The 18378-nt window shown below is 42.0% G+C and overlaps 1 protein-coding gene across 1 annotated transcript; it reads left to right on the forward strand.

Moving 5' to 3' along the window:
* Positions 1-4228: 4228 nt before the first annotated feature.
* Positions 4229-16450, forward strand: zpld1a (zona pellucida-like domain containing 1a). The gene is made up of 11 exons (XM_058627724.1): positions 4229-4520; positions 5076-5189; positions 5418-5638; positions 7051-7232; positions 8523-8595; positions 9032-9129; positions 11207-11287; positions 11398-11569; positions 12560-12662; positions 13000-13029; positions 15100-16450. The coding sequence occupies exons 2-11, from the start codon at positions 5084-5086 to the stop codon at positions 15273-15275; spliced, it is 1242 nt and encodes a 413-aa protein (XP_058483707.1). The 5' UTR covers positions 4229-4520; positions 5076-5083; the 3' UTR covers positions 15276-16450.
* Positions 16451-18378: the final 1928 nt, after the last annotated feature.

Raw genomic sequence — 18378 nt, forward strand, 5'->3', positions numbered from 1 at the left:
GGGTCACCATTGGTTTTTATCATAAACTGAAGCAAATACCACAGTTTTGTAACGCAGCAGTTCATTCTCCTTCTGCAACCTTATTCAAATGCTATATTTCCACCGACAGTGAGGTCATTGACACTGACATTTACAATCTCACTGTATATAAAAGACGTGGAATTTGTCAAAACGAGTGGGATTTGAGTCACGTGTCGTGTATGGCAAAGGGATTTAATGTACGTGCCAGTCTTAAAATCTGAATGCAAAGTGGAAAATAAGACTCATTACTTCACATTTACAATGCACATATAGAGTAGCACAACAGCCGGGAATTTTCATAGCTAATTTGCATTTAGATTTTATGTGAAATAAATAAGAAAATGCTATTATCGGGTGTCACTCGCCATCACAATTCACTTTTATTTTTGTAATTAACAACCTCCTCAATCAACAACGGAATCATTAATGTCAAAAGGTTTAAAACACGTCGGAGTAAATCGCCATGGGACACGTGTGTACCTGCGTATTCATGCAGCAGTTGTGCAGTGGCCGTTCTTTCCGCATCAAAAAATCAGTCACCGGAGTTAAAAGCTTTTCATTGTTAAAGGAAAGTTCACACCGTGCTGTAGAATCCACGACACAAAGAATTACACAAGCGTTAATGCCGTGTAAAAGGTGCTTTAAGGTTTCCATTTCCCAGTTGACGTATTACATCAGAAACAAGTTTGGCTTGTTGGTGCGTGAATGACCATACCCTCACAGACTCCTCGTTAGTCTAAAACACACCAATCTAGATTTTACTCTCCTGTTTCTGCCTCTTCTATTACTTCCAGGTCAAAGCCAGGGGTCGTGAACTGTGGAGCATGCATAGCAGAGCTCGAGTCTGACCTGTCGTATACAAGCATTATTAATTTGACTCCCGGCTGCATTATCTGAGTGTTTGAGAAATGTAATTTAGTACAATTCTGGCCACACTAACATGTTTAAATGTATTTCAAAAGTCTGGTTTTAGTTGGAAGAACACAATCATTTGCTTTGGCGTCCACTGTGGATCACTCCAGCAGAATGTTGCTGAAAAACCCAGGATGGCCCGGTTCAGAGGTCACGTGCGGAAGCTTGAAAGTCGCGCAGCCACGGTCGTTAGCGTTTGAAATCAACTAAAGATGTCGCAAACCTCTGCAGCGCAGTGGACGTGCAGCAAGCGCTACATGAATGGAAACACAGACCTGTGGCTTCTGACCTCGCTCATATAACTCACGGGGGGGGGGGGGGGATGTCACAGCTGTGTGCCCTAAAACCATGAATGAAGGAGTGCACAGCAGATCACGATGATAGATATTTGTACTTAACCCCGCAGTGGAGGTCACCTTCAGAGGGAAAGTAATTACAAGCTTTTTTTTCTGAAGTGCCAGTGTGATAACAGCAACTTGTAATTAATGATGTTATTGCCACAATGTATACAGTATATTATGTTCTATAGGATCATCAACCTTATAGAAATGACATCTGTTATTGAAGTCCTTTACTACAGACTTCTGGTTACAAAAAAGTGAGATTTGCTATTTGGTCGCCTGTCAACTATTGGATGATTCTAGCTGTTAATCACACTCATGTGCCATGTTTTATTGACTACTTCCCTCTCAACGGGAGCATAAATAACAATCTTGTGCTACTGAAGACCTGAAACTAGCAGTGGAGATCATTAACTCCACCTTTTTTTTTTTTTTTTTTTTACAACAAGTGGTATCGCCCCCCCGTGGCTATGCAAATTGTAACTTCCTAATTAGACTCAGCCTGCAAGCGAGAGCCACTCAGAAGGCTTTGGCCATCCTTGGAGACCCTCAGCGCCAGAATTTAGACTTCTGCCAACAGGGAGGAGGTGATCTTAGGTCAGGAGGGTCAAATCACATAGATAGCTGAAGTCATTTTGTCCCATCAGCTGCGTAAATATTGAGCTCCTGAAGTAACACCATTATCGCCGATGTTGAAATACACTGGCACAAATAGGCTGAGCTAAGTCAGCTCTGACTTTTCACAGGAGGCAGATTTATTTATTCTCTCTCATCATCCTCCTCTTCCTCACATAATATACTTCACACACTGGTATAGTGAAATTAGATTCAATGCATGATTATTATTTTGCGATTCATAAAAACAACACAGTAGAACAGTATTTCTGATTTTTCTTCGAGTACCACTGGTGGTACACGTACCACAGTTTGAGAACCATGGCCTTTGACTGCATCGATCGTTCTCTGTAGTTATAGCCTTTTCTGACCTCTGATTAGTATCAGTGACATTTCTTACGGCGAGACACCAGATTACAACTCAGGTGCACATAAGCAATCCCTCCCTTTAATATAAAACTTTTCAAAAAGCACATTAGCATTCATGCTGCCCTGACAGACAGATGGAATCAGAGCAGGTTCTTAACACTGTGTTTCCTACCAGAGAAGTAAGGGAAGGGAGTGGAATTCATGCCTTTTTTTCTTTTTTTGTCAAATTTGATATGCTGTCCCAGAGCGGCAGCAGCAGCAGCAGCAGCAGCAGCAGCAGCAGCAGCAGCAGCAGCAGCAGTGATGTCTGACAATTTCCCCCCTGCCAAATATAAGCTAATATTCTGTCCAAGATCAAAATCTTTTGCATATTCCCGCATGTTACGTTATATCACACATGAGTATAGCTGCATACAGTGTGCTCGGGTAAATCCTAATGGGGAAAGTTCAAGAGGAATCAGTTGAGTTTAGGTTGAGTAACGAAAAAGAATAAGTTCCACTCGGTGTACTGTATGTTTTAATCAAACTATGCACTGTGAAAACTTTGCAGGACGCCTCACGTGCATACATTCACTTCTACTCTTGTTGTAGGAGAATCTATACTCTCTCAAGTTCTGCAGCATATATTCTTTCCCTGCTGTAATTAAGAGATTATAAAATATGAGCTATCCTATAACATAAGGAGCCATTAACACACAGACAGCACTCAGGATTTGGCTTCGTAAAACCTTTCCGTGTTTGGCCTGACAATGCTAATCTATCTGGCACCGCAGGGTGATGAAAAGTCAAAAAACGACATCTTTATCCTCCATAGTCGCCGTGTTCTATGGCCCAAGGTTCTCGCCATCTGATAAAGACCAACGATCAGGCATATACAGTAGAGTGATGAAATGAGTTCTGGATAATTGAGGGACCGGGCCTCTCTAGATGGATATCAGTCCGCGGTGAATCTCCAGTTTTTTGGCCGTCATTCCTTATTCCTCATTCCAATTTATGTGGATTAGCAAAGTCCTTATAAAAAAAGACAGTGTCTATCCTCAAGCATCAGTGTTGAACTTTCTGGACTCTCCCAAGTGAAAACCAGAGCAGTGAAGGAGAAGGGCTGCAGAGAGTTGCTGCACACAGCAGCAGCTTCAGGAAGGTGTTTTAATCTGGGACAGAGCCATAAAGACCGAAGGATTATGCTGGCAAATCACTGCAAGTGCTGAGGACACTTTATCAGCAAAAGTAAATGCTGAGGACGACTCCAAATTAAGAAGGTAAGGGCAAATTGCACCTGATCCGCTGCAATCTGATGCATTGTTGTTGTCTGAAGACAAGCTGTGACTACTTGTCAAAACCGTGACACAACATGTCAGACTGCTGACAATAAGGCACCGAGTGAAAGGAAAATAAGGAGAGGAAAAGTGCAAGTGGGTGGATTCTCTAAAGGTCAGCAAGCACATTTGTGCTCCTCTTTTGTTTCTCGCTGGACTTTATCACAACTTTCACTGCACTGTGCTTATCCATCTCGTGCAGAATCACCGCGTGTCGTCTGCTGGAGGACGGGGCAGCTGGAGGACGGGGGGGGGGGGACCTCTGTGAACTTTGTTTTATCTCTGCGGTGGCAGTCCTGTGAGCAGGACTCACAGATTGGGGGGGGATCAGGTATGAGTAGGAGGCCTGCAGCAGCCCGCAGCTCCGCCAAGCAGATTGCCTGCTGCTGTGCTGACTGAGGACTGCCACACACAAAGCATGAAAAGCGTGGATTCCCGTGGCCGAGGGCCCGTTTCGGGTTGTGCTCTGCACTCCCCGGCCAGCCCAGGGAGAAAGGAACGGCTCAGTCAGCAGGCCGGGGCCACTGGAGCGATGAAAAGATAATTCCCCCATCGCCCCCCCCCAACCGCTCCCCATGCTCGCCCACCTCACCCCACCCCACTGCCATTGGACCTCATGCAGCGTCAAACCATTTGTGAGCAGTGACAGAGGCAGATTGGGCCGAAAGGATATGAGTGGGAAACTTCAAAACCTGCTCATGTTTCTGCGACCGTGAAAGGATTTGTATAACACATTCAGATTTGATGGACTTTCCCATGTTCGCCCCGGACAGCCCTTTTTTGTTGACATGTTCAAATAATGAATCTCTTATGTGTGGGATCCCTTTTTCCCCCCCTGCCCCTGAGTCCTGTTTCTAGTTGTCCGGCAGGGATGCTGTGTGGACCACTCCGTCGTCTGGCCCAAGCTTATGGAGAACCGCTGACTTGCTGGCTTCCAGGAACCAGGGTGAGTGGATGTATACTTTTAAAGGGCAATTGTTTTATCTCAAGTTTGTGGGAACAACATCAACCTTTGCTGCCGGAGCTGGAGACGTTAACGACAAACAAAATGGCGCAATTAATCCTTTAATTTGTCATTTTCCTCGGGACTGAGACTCTGCGTGTGCGCGTGCGACTGACGTCTATTATGAGATAACGGGACAATGAGATGTGCTCACAAAGATATGCCATTATACCTCATGGAATGACCACTGTTATCAACACATTAGTCAGCATAATTTACTTTAACTTTGATGCCAAACCTGCAGGTGTTCAAAGATAAGTCAATGTGGCATTTGTCTGCTTTGATTCTGCTTCGCAGCCATGTGAAATATGCTCCTCTGAAGTCAGAACTGTCAGGAGAGCTGAAATCTTCGGGGGAAAATGTTCCTCTTTGACATTAGCATAGAATATGTTAGAGGGTTTTTTTTCCCTCTCAGTGAAAGTAATGCTGGATTTCTTTTTTTTTTTTAACTTTCTGTAAAACTGTGTCCTAATTTTTCTAATTCTTGCTCTGTTCCAGGTGCTGAAATGGATCATATACATTTGATTCTTTTACTGTTTAGTAAGGCCTTATCAGCTGGAGCTCAATTTAATGGATTCAACTGTGACGGCAACTTTCACAACCGCTTACCAGGTGAGGAACTCATTATATTTCTGAGTTACTGGTCAGAATGTATATATATATATATATATATATATATATATATATATATATATATATATATATATGAATAGCCACATTAAGGTGAGAGAAAATGTCCATAAATCAGCGATTAACACTTTAGGAACTAACTTAAAAGTAAAGTTATGAATTCATTCATTCACTCACTGAGTAGTTGTGTGTGTGCGTGCACCTGTGCAGCGGAGAGAGACATCAGCGTGTACTGTGGGGTTCAGACCATCACCCTCAAAATCAACTTCTGTCCGGTCCTCTTCTCCGGCTACTCCGACACCGACCTGGCCCTCAACGGTCGCCATGGAGACGCCCACTGCCGCGGATTCATCAATAACAACACCTTCCCCACTGTTGTAATCTTCAGCATCAGCCTGGCGTCGCTGGAGTCCTGCGGTAATTCCCTGGTGGTAAGCAGAACAATGGAGACACAGAGTTTTATTCACAATATTAAGTGTTTGCATCGCTGGAGAAAAAACTATTATTATAATCAATATTGGTGTTATTATTATATAAGTATAATATAATAACAAGTATTATACTATCAGAAAATATCATTTTTTTGTAGTATTTAATTGTGGCAAAGTTGAAAATAACAAGTTGATATTAATATTTAAAAGTACTCTACACAGTGCTGGTGTATATGATGAAGATAATATTTGACTATAGCAACATTAGCTTTGATATAAAACTGACGGCATAAATAATTCCACAGTTCATTTTGTTTACCAGCAGAAAAAGAACCTGAATGTACACATATCTATAGATAAATTGCTAGTTATATCACAGAATAGGCACGTAGTATGAGTAATAGGAGATTTTTGTATATGCTACATCCTTTATTTTGTCAATTTTGCTCAAATTTGTATATAGATGGATTCACAAAGTGACAATTTCCACTTATTTATAACTCCAGTCCGTCGTTACTTAGTGTAAAATTCACTTTCAGACACTTGAAAGGGAGGCCTGTCTGTGAGGCTGCGTAACAGGGGATTGGGGATCTTCTTCTTCCTCTATTCTTTTTTTTTTTTTTTTTTCAAACAATGGATAATTGTAAGTTGCTCTGGTGAAGCTTTACATGGTGACCTCTGCCAAGGACATTTTGGTCCCTCTTCTTTGTCTCTTGGTAATAATATTTTTTTAAAGAAAAACCCTTGAATGAACTTTCTAGAAACTTGGTAGAAGTGTGGAGTTTGGGAGTGGAGTGTGGAGGGCAGGGAAATGGTCCAGGAAATGGTCCATATTTTAATCCCGGTCGATGAGTCTTTCTGTTTCTCGACATGCTATCTTTATGACATTTTTTTTTGCACAGGGAGATGTAGTATGAAACTTTAACGGTAGCAAAAAGGCTGCCAGCAGCTTATAAAAATCTGACGTGACTTCTACCTCAGCTGGCTGTGTTGCTCTCCGTATCCGTCTTCTGATGTTGACAAGCTGTGTTTTTTCCTGCACGGGAATGAAGTCCGGCACGTCTTGTCTGTGTGAAGGCGTCGTGCGAGAGATCCTGGAGGCCCTGTCAGGATGATGACGAGCAAACGATTCTTTAAAACAGTGTATGGGGAGTTTTTAAACTGAATCTCTGCTGTGAGCTGTCTCTCAGCAATATTTTTTTTTTTTTGCTCCGTGATTGAGCTGCGCGGAACGGGACTATTCCTGGAGGGTCTGTTGTCAGATAAGGGAATGACTGAGGGGGATTGGGGGGGGATTAGCGAGGTGCATTAGTGTGCTCAGGAGGTATGGCTGACGGTACTCACTCCTGTGCCGGCCAGTTAGTGAGCCACAGGGAGAAGTATTAAACCATACGTGATGTTCTGTGCTGCAGGTCTCCACAGCTCATGGACCCAACGCTTATGGGAACATGTCCCTGGTGCAGATTGGTAACATATCTGGGTACATCGACACGCCGGATCCCCCCACCATCATCAGTTACCTGCCAGGTCTGCAGTACAAGTTCAGCTGCAGCTACCCACTGGAATACCTGGTCAACAACACACAGCTGGCCACGTAGGTCTCATTTCCTCACTTTTACATTTTACAAAAACTTGGATAGTTGATGTCGGGAGACGAGGGAATTGTTGTCTTCTTGTCTTTGTGCTTTCCCCGCGCTTCACACAGGAGCCTTGGCAGCAGAATAAGCACATTATGTGATAAATACACACAATAAAATGAAAATGAGGCAGCACTCTGGTTAAATAGTAGGAGCCAATACTTCTTACTTCACTCTGATATTCCATAGGCTGTTTGCCCCAGGAGTTATAGCAGAGACGGTGAAGCAGACGGTGTCGTTAAAAGGCTACCCGGAATAAAACTGTCTGCCACCGTGAATATAAATACAGATTTCGGATACAGATTGGAATTAACTTGGTTTGAAATTGAGTTGGGGGGGGGATGCAGAAGGGCAGTTAAATAAAAGTCTGAAAGGGACATTTTGACATAAAAAAAAAAACAATATTTATGAAAAATACTGTATAACTTTACTAACTTCTGTCCTGAGTGATCCTAAGTGTTTAGCACAGAGGTTATTTGTGCACGTGCACGCGCACACATCCTGATTGTGTCTTCAGATCTTCAGTAATTCAAACCACATTCAGAGGAGGTCCTGGGACACATGTGGCCACATTCTTGTACACGTGTGCATGCAAATCTGTCATCAGGAGGCATTCAACCTGTGACTCACTTGCAGGTTCAAAGTTAACTGAAAGTAGTTTACACTCCTCAAGGCCCTTTGTTGATGTGTTTGTAGCCACTGCCACGATATTAATTCTATTTTCCTGATTTTACTTACCGTTCACCCAACCCTAACCCTTAAACCAAGTCTTAATCCCCAAAAAGCCCTTTAAAGATGCAAGAAATGTCCTTACAATGTCACAAACGTCCTCACAGAGAGAGGTTTGCATCAAAATGTGTCCTTTCAACGTACTGCAGAGATGTCCACACATGCACAGACTGATACAGGTAAAAACTACACCGACAACAGACACATCTGCTCAGTCAGGCTGGTTAAAAGCATCGTTTCTGTCTATTTGTGATCAGATCAATAGAGAATTTCTGCATTCAGAGACGACAAAACCTCTAAATAATGATGCCGTTTAATCCACATTTTTAAGTGCGCCCAGTTCTCCAAACTGTGCTCCAAAGCTACAGTTTTGCGATCACAACATGAAGGTGAAGATTATTATTATTATTAATGTTATTATAAATGCTGCCGGTTTATTTTCGACATCCGCGCTCCCAGAATAAGCTTTTGAGTGTCTTTAAATAATGAACCAAAATGTTTTCTCATCTTCTCTGAAGGTCAGCAGCTGCAATCACAGTGAAGGAGAGCAACGGTACCTTCATCAGCACGCTGAATCTCCTGCTGTACAATGTGAGTTCACGTCACCCCTCGACTGTGATATAATAACATAACATACAGCTAATCTTTAACCACCTTTTAAATCTGTTATTTCAATGATTTCTGAAAGTGAATGCACAAAAGGGGACGACACCACGAGTGCATAAACCCTTTCATGCAGCTCAGGCTGTTAATAGATGACCTTTAATGCCGCAGCTTGAGAGAATTATGCCCAATTAACCTTATGATTCATTTAAAATAATGTTCTCTAAACACGTCGTTATGAACTAAACAACATAACAGTAAATGAAAGCACATGATAGAGCAGTCTGTTTCTCTACGAGTGCAGTGAAAGTGAACCAATCAATCTAGGTAACGGGATCTTTGTTTGTGTTCACTATTTCCTGATGGACACATCCTTCATTGAACTTCCTACACTTTGCTGAAACGCTTTGTGGTTCGTGCGCAGGACTCGTCGTATGGGCAGCAGCTGGCCATTCCCATGGCGGGCCTCACCCTGAAGACACGTGTGTACGTGGCTGTGAAAGCCTCCAATCTGGACAAGAGGTATACACACTTGCATGTCAACTACACACGTTCACTATCATCTGACATCATGTGATAATAGACAAATGTAAGGTGGGTATTTTTCACATATTGTGCAGTGAAATACACCATGTTTTAGTGTATCTAATGTCTGGATTATTGTAATTCCCTGTATGTTGGTTTTAGACCAGTCACCTGTCCAGCGACTCCTTTTTAAGAGAGACCACATCATCACAGCCGTGTTGTGCTCTCTCCACTTGGGGCTGTTCCTGTTTTAGGATTGATTTTAAAATGTTATTGTTGGTTTTTAAAGCTCTTAATGCTTGTTTGGCACCATCTCACCTCTCTGAACTTGTTCCATCCGCTGAGCTCTGAGGTCTAATAACAGGCTGCTCTGAGATGTGATCAAATCCCGGCTAAAAACACCCACGGGGTGATCGGGGCCTTTTCTGCTGCCCCTAAACTTTGGAACGAGTTACCTGTGGAAATTAAATTAAATTTGCCTTTAAGACCCACCTCTTCTCCTTGGCCTTCACTTCAGGATAAGAATAGTCAACTCTGACACTTTTACTATTCTATTATGTCACTGTTTTAAAGCACTTTGGTCAACTGTGGTTGTTGTGCTCTAAAAATAAAGCCGACTTGACTTGACTGGGTGCTGCATAGCAAACTGCAGCTTGACTCAAAAACACCTTAAATAAAACAATTATAAGAATTGACATCAGTTCATGATGATACAAAGCGGGCAGGCAGTGCTCAACCACGTGAAAGGCTGAGGCTTTACACAAGTTGAGGAAACTCAAGGTTTCTAACTGGGTTCTTAAGTTTTATGAGGGCAGCTCACGCGTTACCAGGGTACCCTACCATGGCAACGTAACGCCACATACCTTAATCTACTGCACAGAAATGTCATGGTTAAGATCAGATCAAGACATGGAGAATAATTGCCAGTTTAGCACTCAGTACTCTGGGGAAAGAGCTGCCATTATTAGATGAAAGTCTCTTCACTTTTCCCTCTTCTATATGCTCAAGATGAGTGAACGTCATTATTGCAGAGAACCAGCTCGTCTGTGTGAGATTTTATACCATATATATCATCAACAACGCAATGTAATCTGATTAAAGCCAACCTGGTTTACTTGTAATTTTGAAAGCAGGTCTATTAGTTCATTTTTTTATACAGTATTTAAATTCTTTTATATATAAATATATATATATATACTGTATATATATCATGCTCTCAAACCAGTTACCACTGCCAGAGCTACAGTTCAAAGAAAGCGTGTTGTCTTTCATGCCGCCACAATACATCTAAGCAACACATTCATTAAACAACATAACGGTTGTGTTTAGCTTGAGTGAGTAAGACCAGAGAATGAAGAGAAGAGATATCACGGTTAAATTAATCTTGCTTTGGGTAAACATGTTTTCATGTTTGTTTTTTTCTTGGGGCATTCTTTGTTTCCCCTACTGGATCTTAGAAAATCTCTTTAAAATAAAGTCTCTTAACTAACAGCAAACTGCAAAACAGCACGGAAATCCCATTAACTGCTGTAAGAAAAACAATAGCGAATTACTAAATCTTGAGAAATATATTAAGCCTTTTTGCAGACATAGTGGAAATTGCAAGTTTGTTTAGTGATATCTGCACCGATATGATGCATTTTTACCTTACGAGGAGAACACGTGAGCTTCAGGTCTGCTGCTGCCTTCTTTTGGTTTTATAAGTTTGAATCATTTATTCATGAGACATAAAATAACACAGTTGAACTCACTGATGAGGCGGCATTGGATCAACAACTCATATGATGTGTGCGGTGATAGAAAATCCCTGATTTTCTGTATGGACTTTAGACTCTTTATCACCTGAATGTGAAAAATCTTGGGAGCTTAAGCGTTATTCCAAAAGTGTAGACTTACTGGAATCATTGTATCCACTTCTCGACAACAATACAAACAAAGAAGGTGTCTGAACTTTTGCTTCCTACACTGGAAGAAACACTATTTCTCTACAAGACACAGTTTCTAGGTGACAAGATAGACTCTTCATCTACAAAGAAAGGCTCGGGCGAATGAACTCTTTCCTATTGTGAACTAGATGGAACGTTCTAATGGAGTACTGCTACACCACGCCCTCCGGAAACCCTAATGATGACATGCGCTATGATCTCTTCGTTAGGTGAGTCTCACGGCAAACACATCTCTGATTTGTTTTTTGCTTTTTTCCTCTCGCTTCTAATGACCATCCTTTGTAACCCCCCCCCCCCCCCCGTTCCCCGTCCCCATCAGCTGCAACAAAGACCCTCAGACCACAATCTTTGAGAACGGGAAGAGCCAAATGGGCCGCTTTGCCTTTGAAGTATTCCGCTTTGTGAAGCACAAGAACCAGAAGATGTCCACGGTGTTCCTGCACTGCGTCACCAAGCTGTGCCGATCGGACGACTGTCCGCTGCTCATGCCAGTGAGAACGAGAAACCTCTGAGGAGAGCATGCGACAAGTGTGATTTGTCGGCATCTCCACGACACAGATTGACAAAACTCCTTTTTTTAAGTGGCGGATTTTCTAAAGTAAACATTCCCATTGTTTCAATTTTGGCTTAAAATGATAGCGAGGTGCCAATTTCTCTCAGGAGATTCAGAAGGGTTCCACAAAGGCCCTCAAGGTCTGTTTCTTTGTGATTGGCTGACACTGCACACCTTTCCTTAATCTTCCTTATCTTTAACTGTCTTTACGGCTTGTTCATCCCGTAAAGACAGCGTTTGACAAACAAATCGATGTCAAATCGCGTTGTCGGCGATGCCGGCTCTGTGCTCATCCAGCGGGGATAAGATATGTAATCCTGCGGATTTTTTAAGTGTGATGTAAGGCTGAGACAACGCCGGGTTCACCCGAAATTCAGTTGTCAGGTTTCGGTGAGAAGCTAATGATTCGGTTATTGATTACATTACACATGTATGAGGAGGTGAAGGTTTAATAATAACAGTCTTCAGTTGCGTCTTATTTTTTTTAAACCCAACCTTTAAAAAGAAAAGAAAATCACATATTCCTGAATTCCTGATCATGCTTCCAAACAGTGTTCTCTATAGGCAGCTGTATTTCTCCATCTTCACTTCACTTCAGTATTCTCTGTGAAGCCATTGCGCTCTTATCTCGTCTCTTTGTCTTATAAATCATTCAATTTTAATCATTTATGGCGTAAGACAAGTAATAAATGCCGCAGCGTCAATAATGACTCAAATCGCTGGAATAATTTAGCGTTAGTCCTTTTAAATCCTTCATGTTTCATTTAATGCTGTAACCGGGAAAGCCTTGGATAGAATACACTGTGAAATGTGGAGAGGTTCGGGTCACATTAGTGATCCGTATCACGAGGATCACGGACGGGAACGTGCAAGGCTCCGTTCTGTCACCGTATCTCCCTCTGACATTTCTTTTTTTTTTTTTACACAGATCTGTGGCAGCAGGAAAAAGAGAGACGTCTCAGAGGGGAAAGAGTCAAGCGCGGCATCTGGAAACGCTGTCCTGACCGCTGGGCCCATCATCACTCGCTTTGGTATGTACTGATAACGCTCCTCATTCTACCTCTTGTTAATCCTCCTCCTCAGAGTTTCCCAGCAACTGCTGCTCCTCTGCAACTGAGAGTCACCCTCTCCTCCAATACAGTATACATAATAAATATACCATCATTTCCAACATGGTGTTTAAACGACATTAAAAACGTACCCGAGTGTGTCAGACTGGATATCTGACACAGAGTTTTGTTGACCAATGACGAAAACCAATGAGGGTGACCCAGATAATCACAAGGGTGCCTGAAGGCATCCTGTACAGAAATGATATACATATTGCTGTTACATTAAACGCACCCTTTTTGCCTTTTGTGTTCACAGACGAAACGCCAACCAACAACTCTCAGCTCGGTAAGACGTTCTGTCATGTTGTGTGTGCAACGACACGTTCATCAAATGTTCATGAGGACCTTTATTAGCTATTACACTCGGTTAATAACGGTTACTCTTCTAACCTCTGCATGTTTTTGGACTGCGGGAGGAAACTGGAGAAAACCCACGCATTGATTATAGTGATTTTCGGCAAGCAAACCAGGTCTTTTGGTGACTCTTTGTTTTTCGCCTGTAGGCCACGATCAACACTAATGCTTCTATAAAATACCTCAGGGCTATACATGCCGCTCCACGTGTGCTCCATGTTTTATTGCCTTTCAAAGACATGAAAGAGGGGAGCAGGACAATAAGCAAAAGCCACCATGCTGAAGGAAAACGCCTCGTGCAGTTCAGTTCTATGACTCTGTTATGTCTAATTATCCTGCAAAAGTCCGTGCCTTGCAGGAGTTGCACTAACGTGCCATTTTTCTCAGCCTGTGCTATTCTAAATGTAATTGCGCTGCACAACACCCCTTAAATTATTTGAATGGAGAGACAGTTGGAAACTCCCCCAGACACTAATTGGCACAGAGGGCAACAGCAGCTGATTGCTTTTATTCTTTGCACGAAACCAAGAGAGGGCAATGCGTTCTGCAGGCAATCCTTTTTTTCTTCTTTCAAATGAAAGAAAGAAACGCGCGTGTCCTACAATTTAGTGTCTGGCGACTGAGCCGCGTTTTCAATTATACTTACATGTAAGGAATGAGTTTTATGAAACAGAGAAGTACATTACTTATGCACACTTGCATAACCATGAGGTGTAAATGAGGAAGTGAGGGTGGTGAAAACAATTTCCTAGATTAGGTTTGGGCACAAAAATCCATCCATCTTCTACTGCTTTATCCTCCTATCCGCGGCACCTCCTCAATGTGGGCGGGGTCGTCTCAGCAGCACGGCTGCGTGAAACTGCCATGACTAGTGACTTGTGAAGCAGTTGTTTTCCATGTACTGAAGCATTCAGAATCAGTGAATTAAAAAGATTTGTTCTGTTTCTTCCTGCATGACTCTGTCTGACACACACACTGAAATACAGCTGTGCAGGGGTTGTGATCGCAGGCTTTCAGCAGTGCTGTCGCTAAATACACCAGACTCCCCTGTTAAATATTGAGATTTTAGACATTTCCTTGGTAAATGTTGGCGATTAACGCACGTTTTCAGGATTGCAGAGTCTTTTGCAGACTCTGTAAATGCTGATTTACAGTTCGGCATCGGTCACGGCAGTCTGACGACGTGACCAATCGTGTCAGCTCGGCTCGCTTGGAACACCCCGTGTGGGCAGGTACTAAAAAAAAAAAGTACCAGGCACTATCGCTAATGGAGAAGCAAAATAACCATGCTGTGCAGAGGCGAGGCGAGTCGTGCTCGTGGAAACGTGCTCACATAGAGATAAACAGCCGTTCACTCTCTCACCACTCACACCTACGGTGAATTTAAAGTGCCCACTTTGGGCACAAAACACCCACTAAATGCTCTGTCTTCATGGCATCACCAGTCAACATCCTGTCCATAAAAACACATCACAATGTCACCATAACCCCTGTAACAACTCTTCTCAAGGCTTTTTGTCAAATTTGTCTCCAACTGTGGTCTGCTGCTTGGTAGACAACACACACACACACAAAAAAAAAGAAAGAAAGACGAAATTCTGTGTAAACTTGGAGAAAATATGCTCCTTTTGAAACCCATTTGAGGCAGTGCAGTAGGAAAGCGATGATGAAATGCAGTACGTTCCGTCCGGCGTCCATATTTTGTGTCTTTTGTGCGACTCTAATCACGGCGAATAGATGGTTATCTGCTGTTAGGTTGAATTTCTACTTTCCCTTCTTTTGCTGAACATTCAGGCTGTTTAATTCCTGCACAGATGGCTGAAATGTTTTGTCTTTTGCTATAAAATCCAACTGTGACCTCCCAGCGTGTGCACTTTCTCAGGAACAAGGAAACAGCGGAATATTCAGTGGGCGTTTTTCGATGTGGGCGATTTTGCATTCTGAGGTGAGCCATTTATGAACGGGAATTGATTGTTCCGTTGGTGCTTTTGTGCTGTTCCAGGCCTGCTGAAAGCTCCAGAGTTTCAGATGAACACGGTGACCGGCGCCCTCATCTCAGGAGTGATCATCTTGGGTGTCATGAGCGTCTGCTTCTTCATCTTCTCGCTCACCCTCCTCAAAGGCAAAAGCCCCGTGATCAGCACCTCGTCTGGAGCTCGCAACCCAGCCTTCAGCTGAACACCCCGAACCCCGACTCACGCATGTACCGCGTGCATGTAGTCGTTTTTTTTGTTTTTTTTTACAAGCTAAATGTGTAATGTTTGATCTGTATATGTAGTGTAGAAGTAAAGCAGGACTTTTCGTATGATATTTGTGTTTGAACCACGCGGCAACCTGCGGGTGATCGTCTGTCGTGCAGCTTTAACCCACATAGTGGGTGCACTTAACTTAAATCAATACCTCAGCTGTACGTTTTTCAGTTGCAGGTAAAGGATCAGTTACACGGCTCACAGTATATTTGTGGATAATGTGCTGGTGAGAGAATTGAGAGAATTAGTAAACTTTCTGAGACTGACTGAAGTGAGCAAACAGAGAGCCTCAGGGTCGACTGTTTCTGCTTTCACCGCTGAATAAATAATCTAGTATATTGATATAATAATAATAATAATAATAATGATGATAGCATGATTGAGATTTTAATTTATTAACATTGTTAAGTTCTGGAGGGTGTGTTTGTACTCAGCATGTACTTGTGTGTGTATCATCTACCCGAGATTTGTTCTAAAGGCCTTTGCACATTAACAGCAACGCAAATAAATGGCACACATTTTTGGAACATTTTTCAATGTCACTGTTCACATGACATGTTCACTTTTTTAGAAGAAGAAGAATTTTAGTTCTTCCTTAGATCACTTGATTCACATTGTGCTGGACATACTTTCTGATATCTGTCTGGACAGTTTGAAGTAAAGAAAATATTATTAATGTCTGAATAAATCTCATTCCTAAACTGGTGTTTCACTAACATCCTTTGAATGTGGTAGTGTCAAATTAAATATGCATTTATACAGATAGTTAAAGTGGATATTATTTCTTTTATTCATTTAAGATTTCTTTTCTGATTTGCTTACTAATAATGCCTTAAAGTTTTGGTGGTTTGGTTTAGAGGCGAATCGTTCCGCAGACGTCCTGAGGGGCTACCGTAATGACAAGTATATGGGTGCAAAACTCCGGTATCCATCCATCCATCTTCTACCGGGACGGGGTCACACCCTGGACAGATCGCCAGAATTTTCTACATATCAGAAATGGTCTAGGAGTTGCGTTCATGAGAAGTACGCAGAAGGAAAAAATGGATTTGGATAAAGCAGTTGAAAATGAACAAATGAAGAAATAAAATGGGCTAAAAACTACTTTTTTTCCATCAATTATTCTTAAAAATTACAAAAACGCTGATTTAGTTCCCTTCTACAGGTTAAGTCACACATGTATCATGGCAAATTATAATCCCTATAGCATGTTATATTTTTTAATAGGTCTTCTGTTCTCTCTTGTTATATCAGGTGTCCACACCCTGACGTTCATTCATTAAAAACCATGTTTTTTTTGATCAAGTGTAGTGCACGGTTTGCCCACGGGAACAATGGTTTTAGATTCTGTTTTTTTTTTTTGGAACATCATCTCTTTATCGCGTATTAGGTGTCCCATCTCCACCCAGATTGTGTACACGTTTGGTATATCAAGCTTCTTCGTGAGACAGGATGTGAGGATCTCATTATTGACCCATAATAATAACAAATTCAGTTCAGACATACAAGTATGACTTAATGTCACTGAACTCTGGGTTGGTTGAATTTTAGAAATGTGAAACTTATTTAACAAGAAAAACAAGATGATACAATATGAAGTTTCAATCTGAAGCCACCTTTTCCTGCATGTTCATAATTGCTTTATTAATTACGTCCACCAAGGAGGTTGTGTTTCCCGATTTAATGCAAATATACAACAAGTAAACTAGGGAAAAGAAACACAAATGTATGCAAGCAACACACTGGGATATTGTTGTGTTATGTTGCTTGATTTGTTTTTGTTTTTGTTTTTTGTCTTTTCAGACGCAGAGGCAGACACACGGCAGATGTTGCCAATGATGTGTTCAGTCATTCATTCCTTCACCACCACAGTGAGAGTTAAAGGGTATTTGGGGGTGTAGTGATGGAACAGGGAGTGGGCAGGTGTCGAGTTTGTCGCTGATGTAAAGGTGACAGGTGGCTGGGCTAACTGATCCCGAGTGTAGCGAGACTAAAGTTGACTTAAGTGGAAACAAAAAAAGAAAGAAAGAAGAAAACTTACAAAAAAACAACAGAGAGAAGAAGTATGGCTACCAGGTGAGGCAGGAGATGATCAGGAAACACTTGACTCACAGCTGAACTATGACTTTTCATTTTAAGTATTAATGTTTGGAAACTAAAGCTGTTTTTTTTTTAGACACAAGCTGAAGTCTGGAGATATTGCAAGTGCTAATTTATCCTGCCTACCATGTCACAGATGGTGGCTTTTGTCCTGGCAACCACCTGGATGGTTCTCTCGCTCTTGAGCATGAGGACACTCTTGGTGAACAACAAACCTGTTTTTGCGAGTGAATCACTTGAGTCTTTGAGGATTATTACCCTTTCATCCTGTGGAACCAGCTCCCAGACACCGTATCCATATTTAAAGTTAGACTTAAAACCTTCCTTTTTTAGAGCCATCGCTTAGTTACGCTGCTATATACCTAGACTCCGGCGGGAACTCCTGTGGTGCACTCACACTCTCACTCTCAGGGTATGAATATGACATTATTACATGTCAATAACCTTGTTCTTTCTCTCCCTAGATTCTGCCTTTCGTTCCTGCTCTCTGCCCTCATCCTGCATGTGACCCCTGGACTGCAGGATCCAGATCCAGCTGTGAATTATCATTAGTAGTATTTTCATCATCATTTTTGCTATAATAAAAGTATAATTTCTCTTCAATAATCTATGCTGCTACATGTGTAAATGACAGTGTAATACTATAAAAATTAATGCAACTGTTATATACAGTACCTGCTCCTGGTCTCTCTCTTTCTGTCTTCTACCTCTCCCCCATTTTTCCATTTCACCCCAACCTGTCTCGGCAGATGGCCGCACACTTTTGAGTCTGGTTCTGTCAGAGATTTCTTCCTGTTAAAAGGGAGGGGTTTTTTTTATCTCTCCACTGAAGCCTAGTGCTTGGTCCTTGTGTGAACTGTTTCTCATTCATCATATTGTTAAGGTTTCTATTTGGCACGATACAAATAAAATTGAATTGAATATGCCAACAT

The sequence above is a fragment of the Solea solea genome, chromosome 4, assembly GCF_958295425.1.
Source record: "Solea solea chromosome 4, fSolSol10.1, whole genome shotgun sequence".
NCBI lineage: Eukaryota > Metazoa > Chordata > Actinopteri > Pleuronectiformes > Soleidae > Solea > Solea solea.

Coding starts and splice junctions, on each gene's coding strand:
- zpld1a (XM_058627724.1), top strand. CDS start 5,084: ATGGATCATATACATTTGATTCTTTTACTGTTTAGTAAGGCCTTATCA. Junction 8,596..9,031: donor TGAATCTCCTGCTGTACAAT/GTGAGTTCACGT, acceptor GTTCGTGCGCAG/GACTCGTCGTATGGGCAGCA. Junction 13,030..15,099: donor AACCAACAACTCTCAGCTCG/GTAAGACGTTCT, acceptor GTGCTGTTCCAG/GCCTGCTGAAAGCTCCAGAG.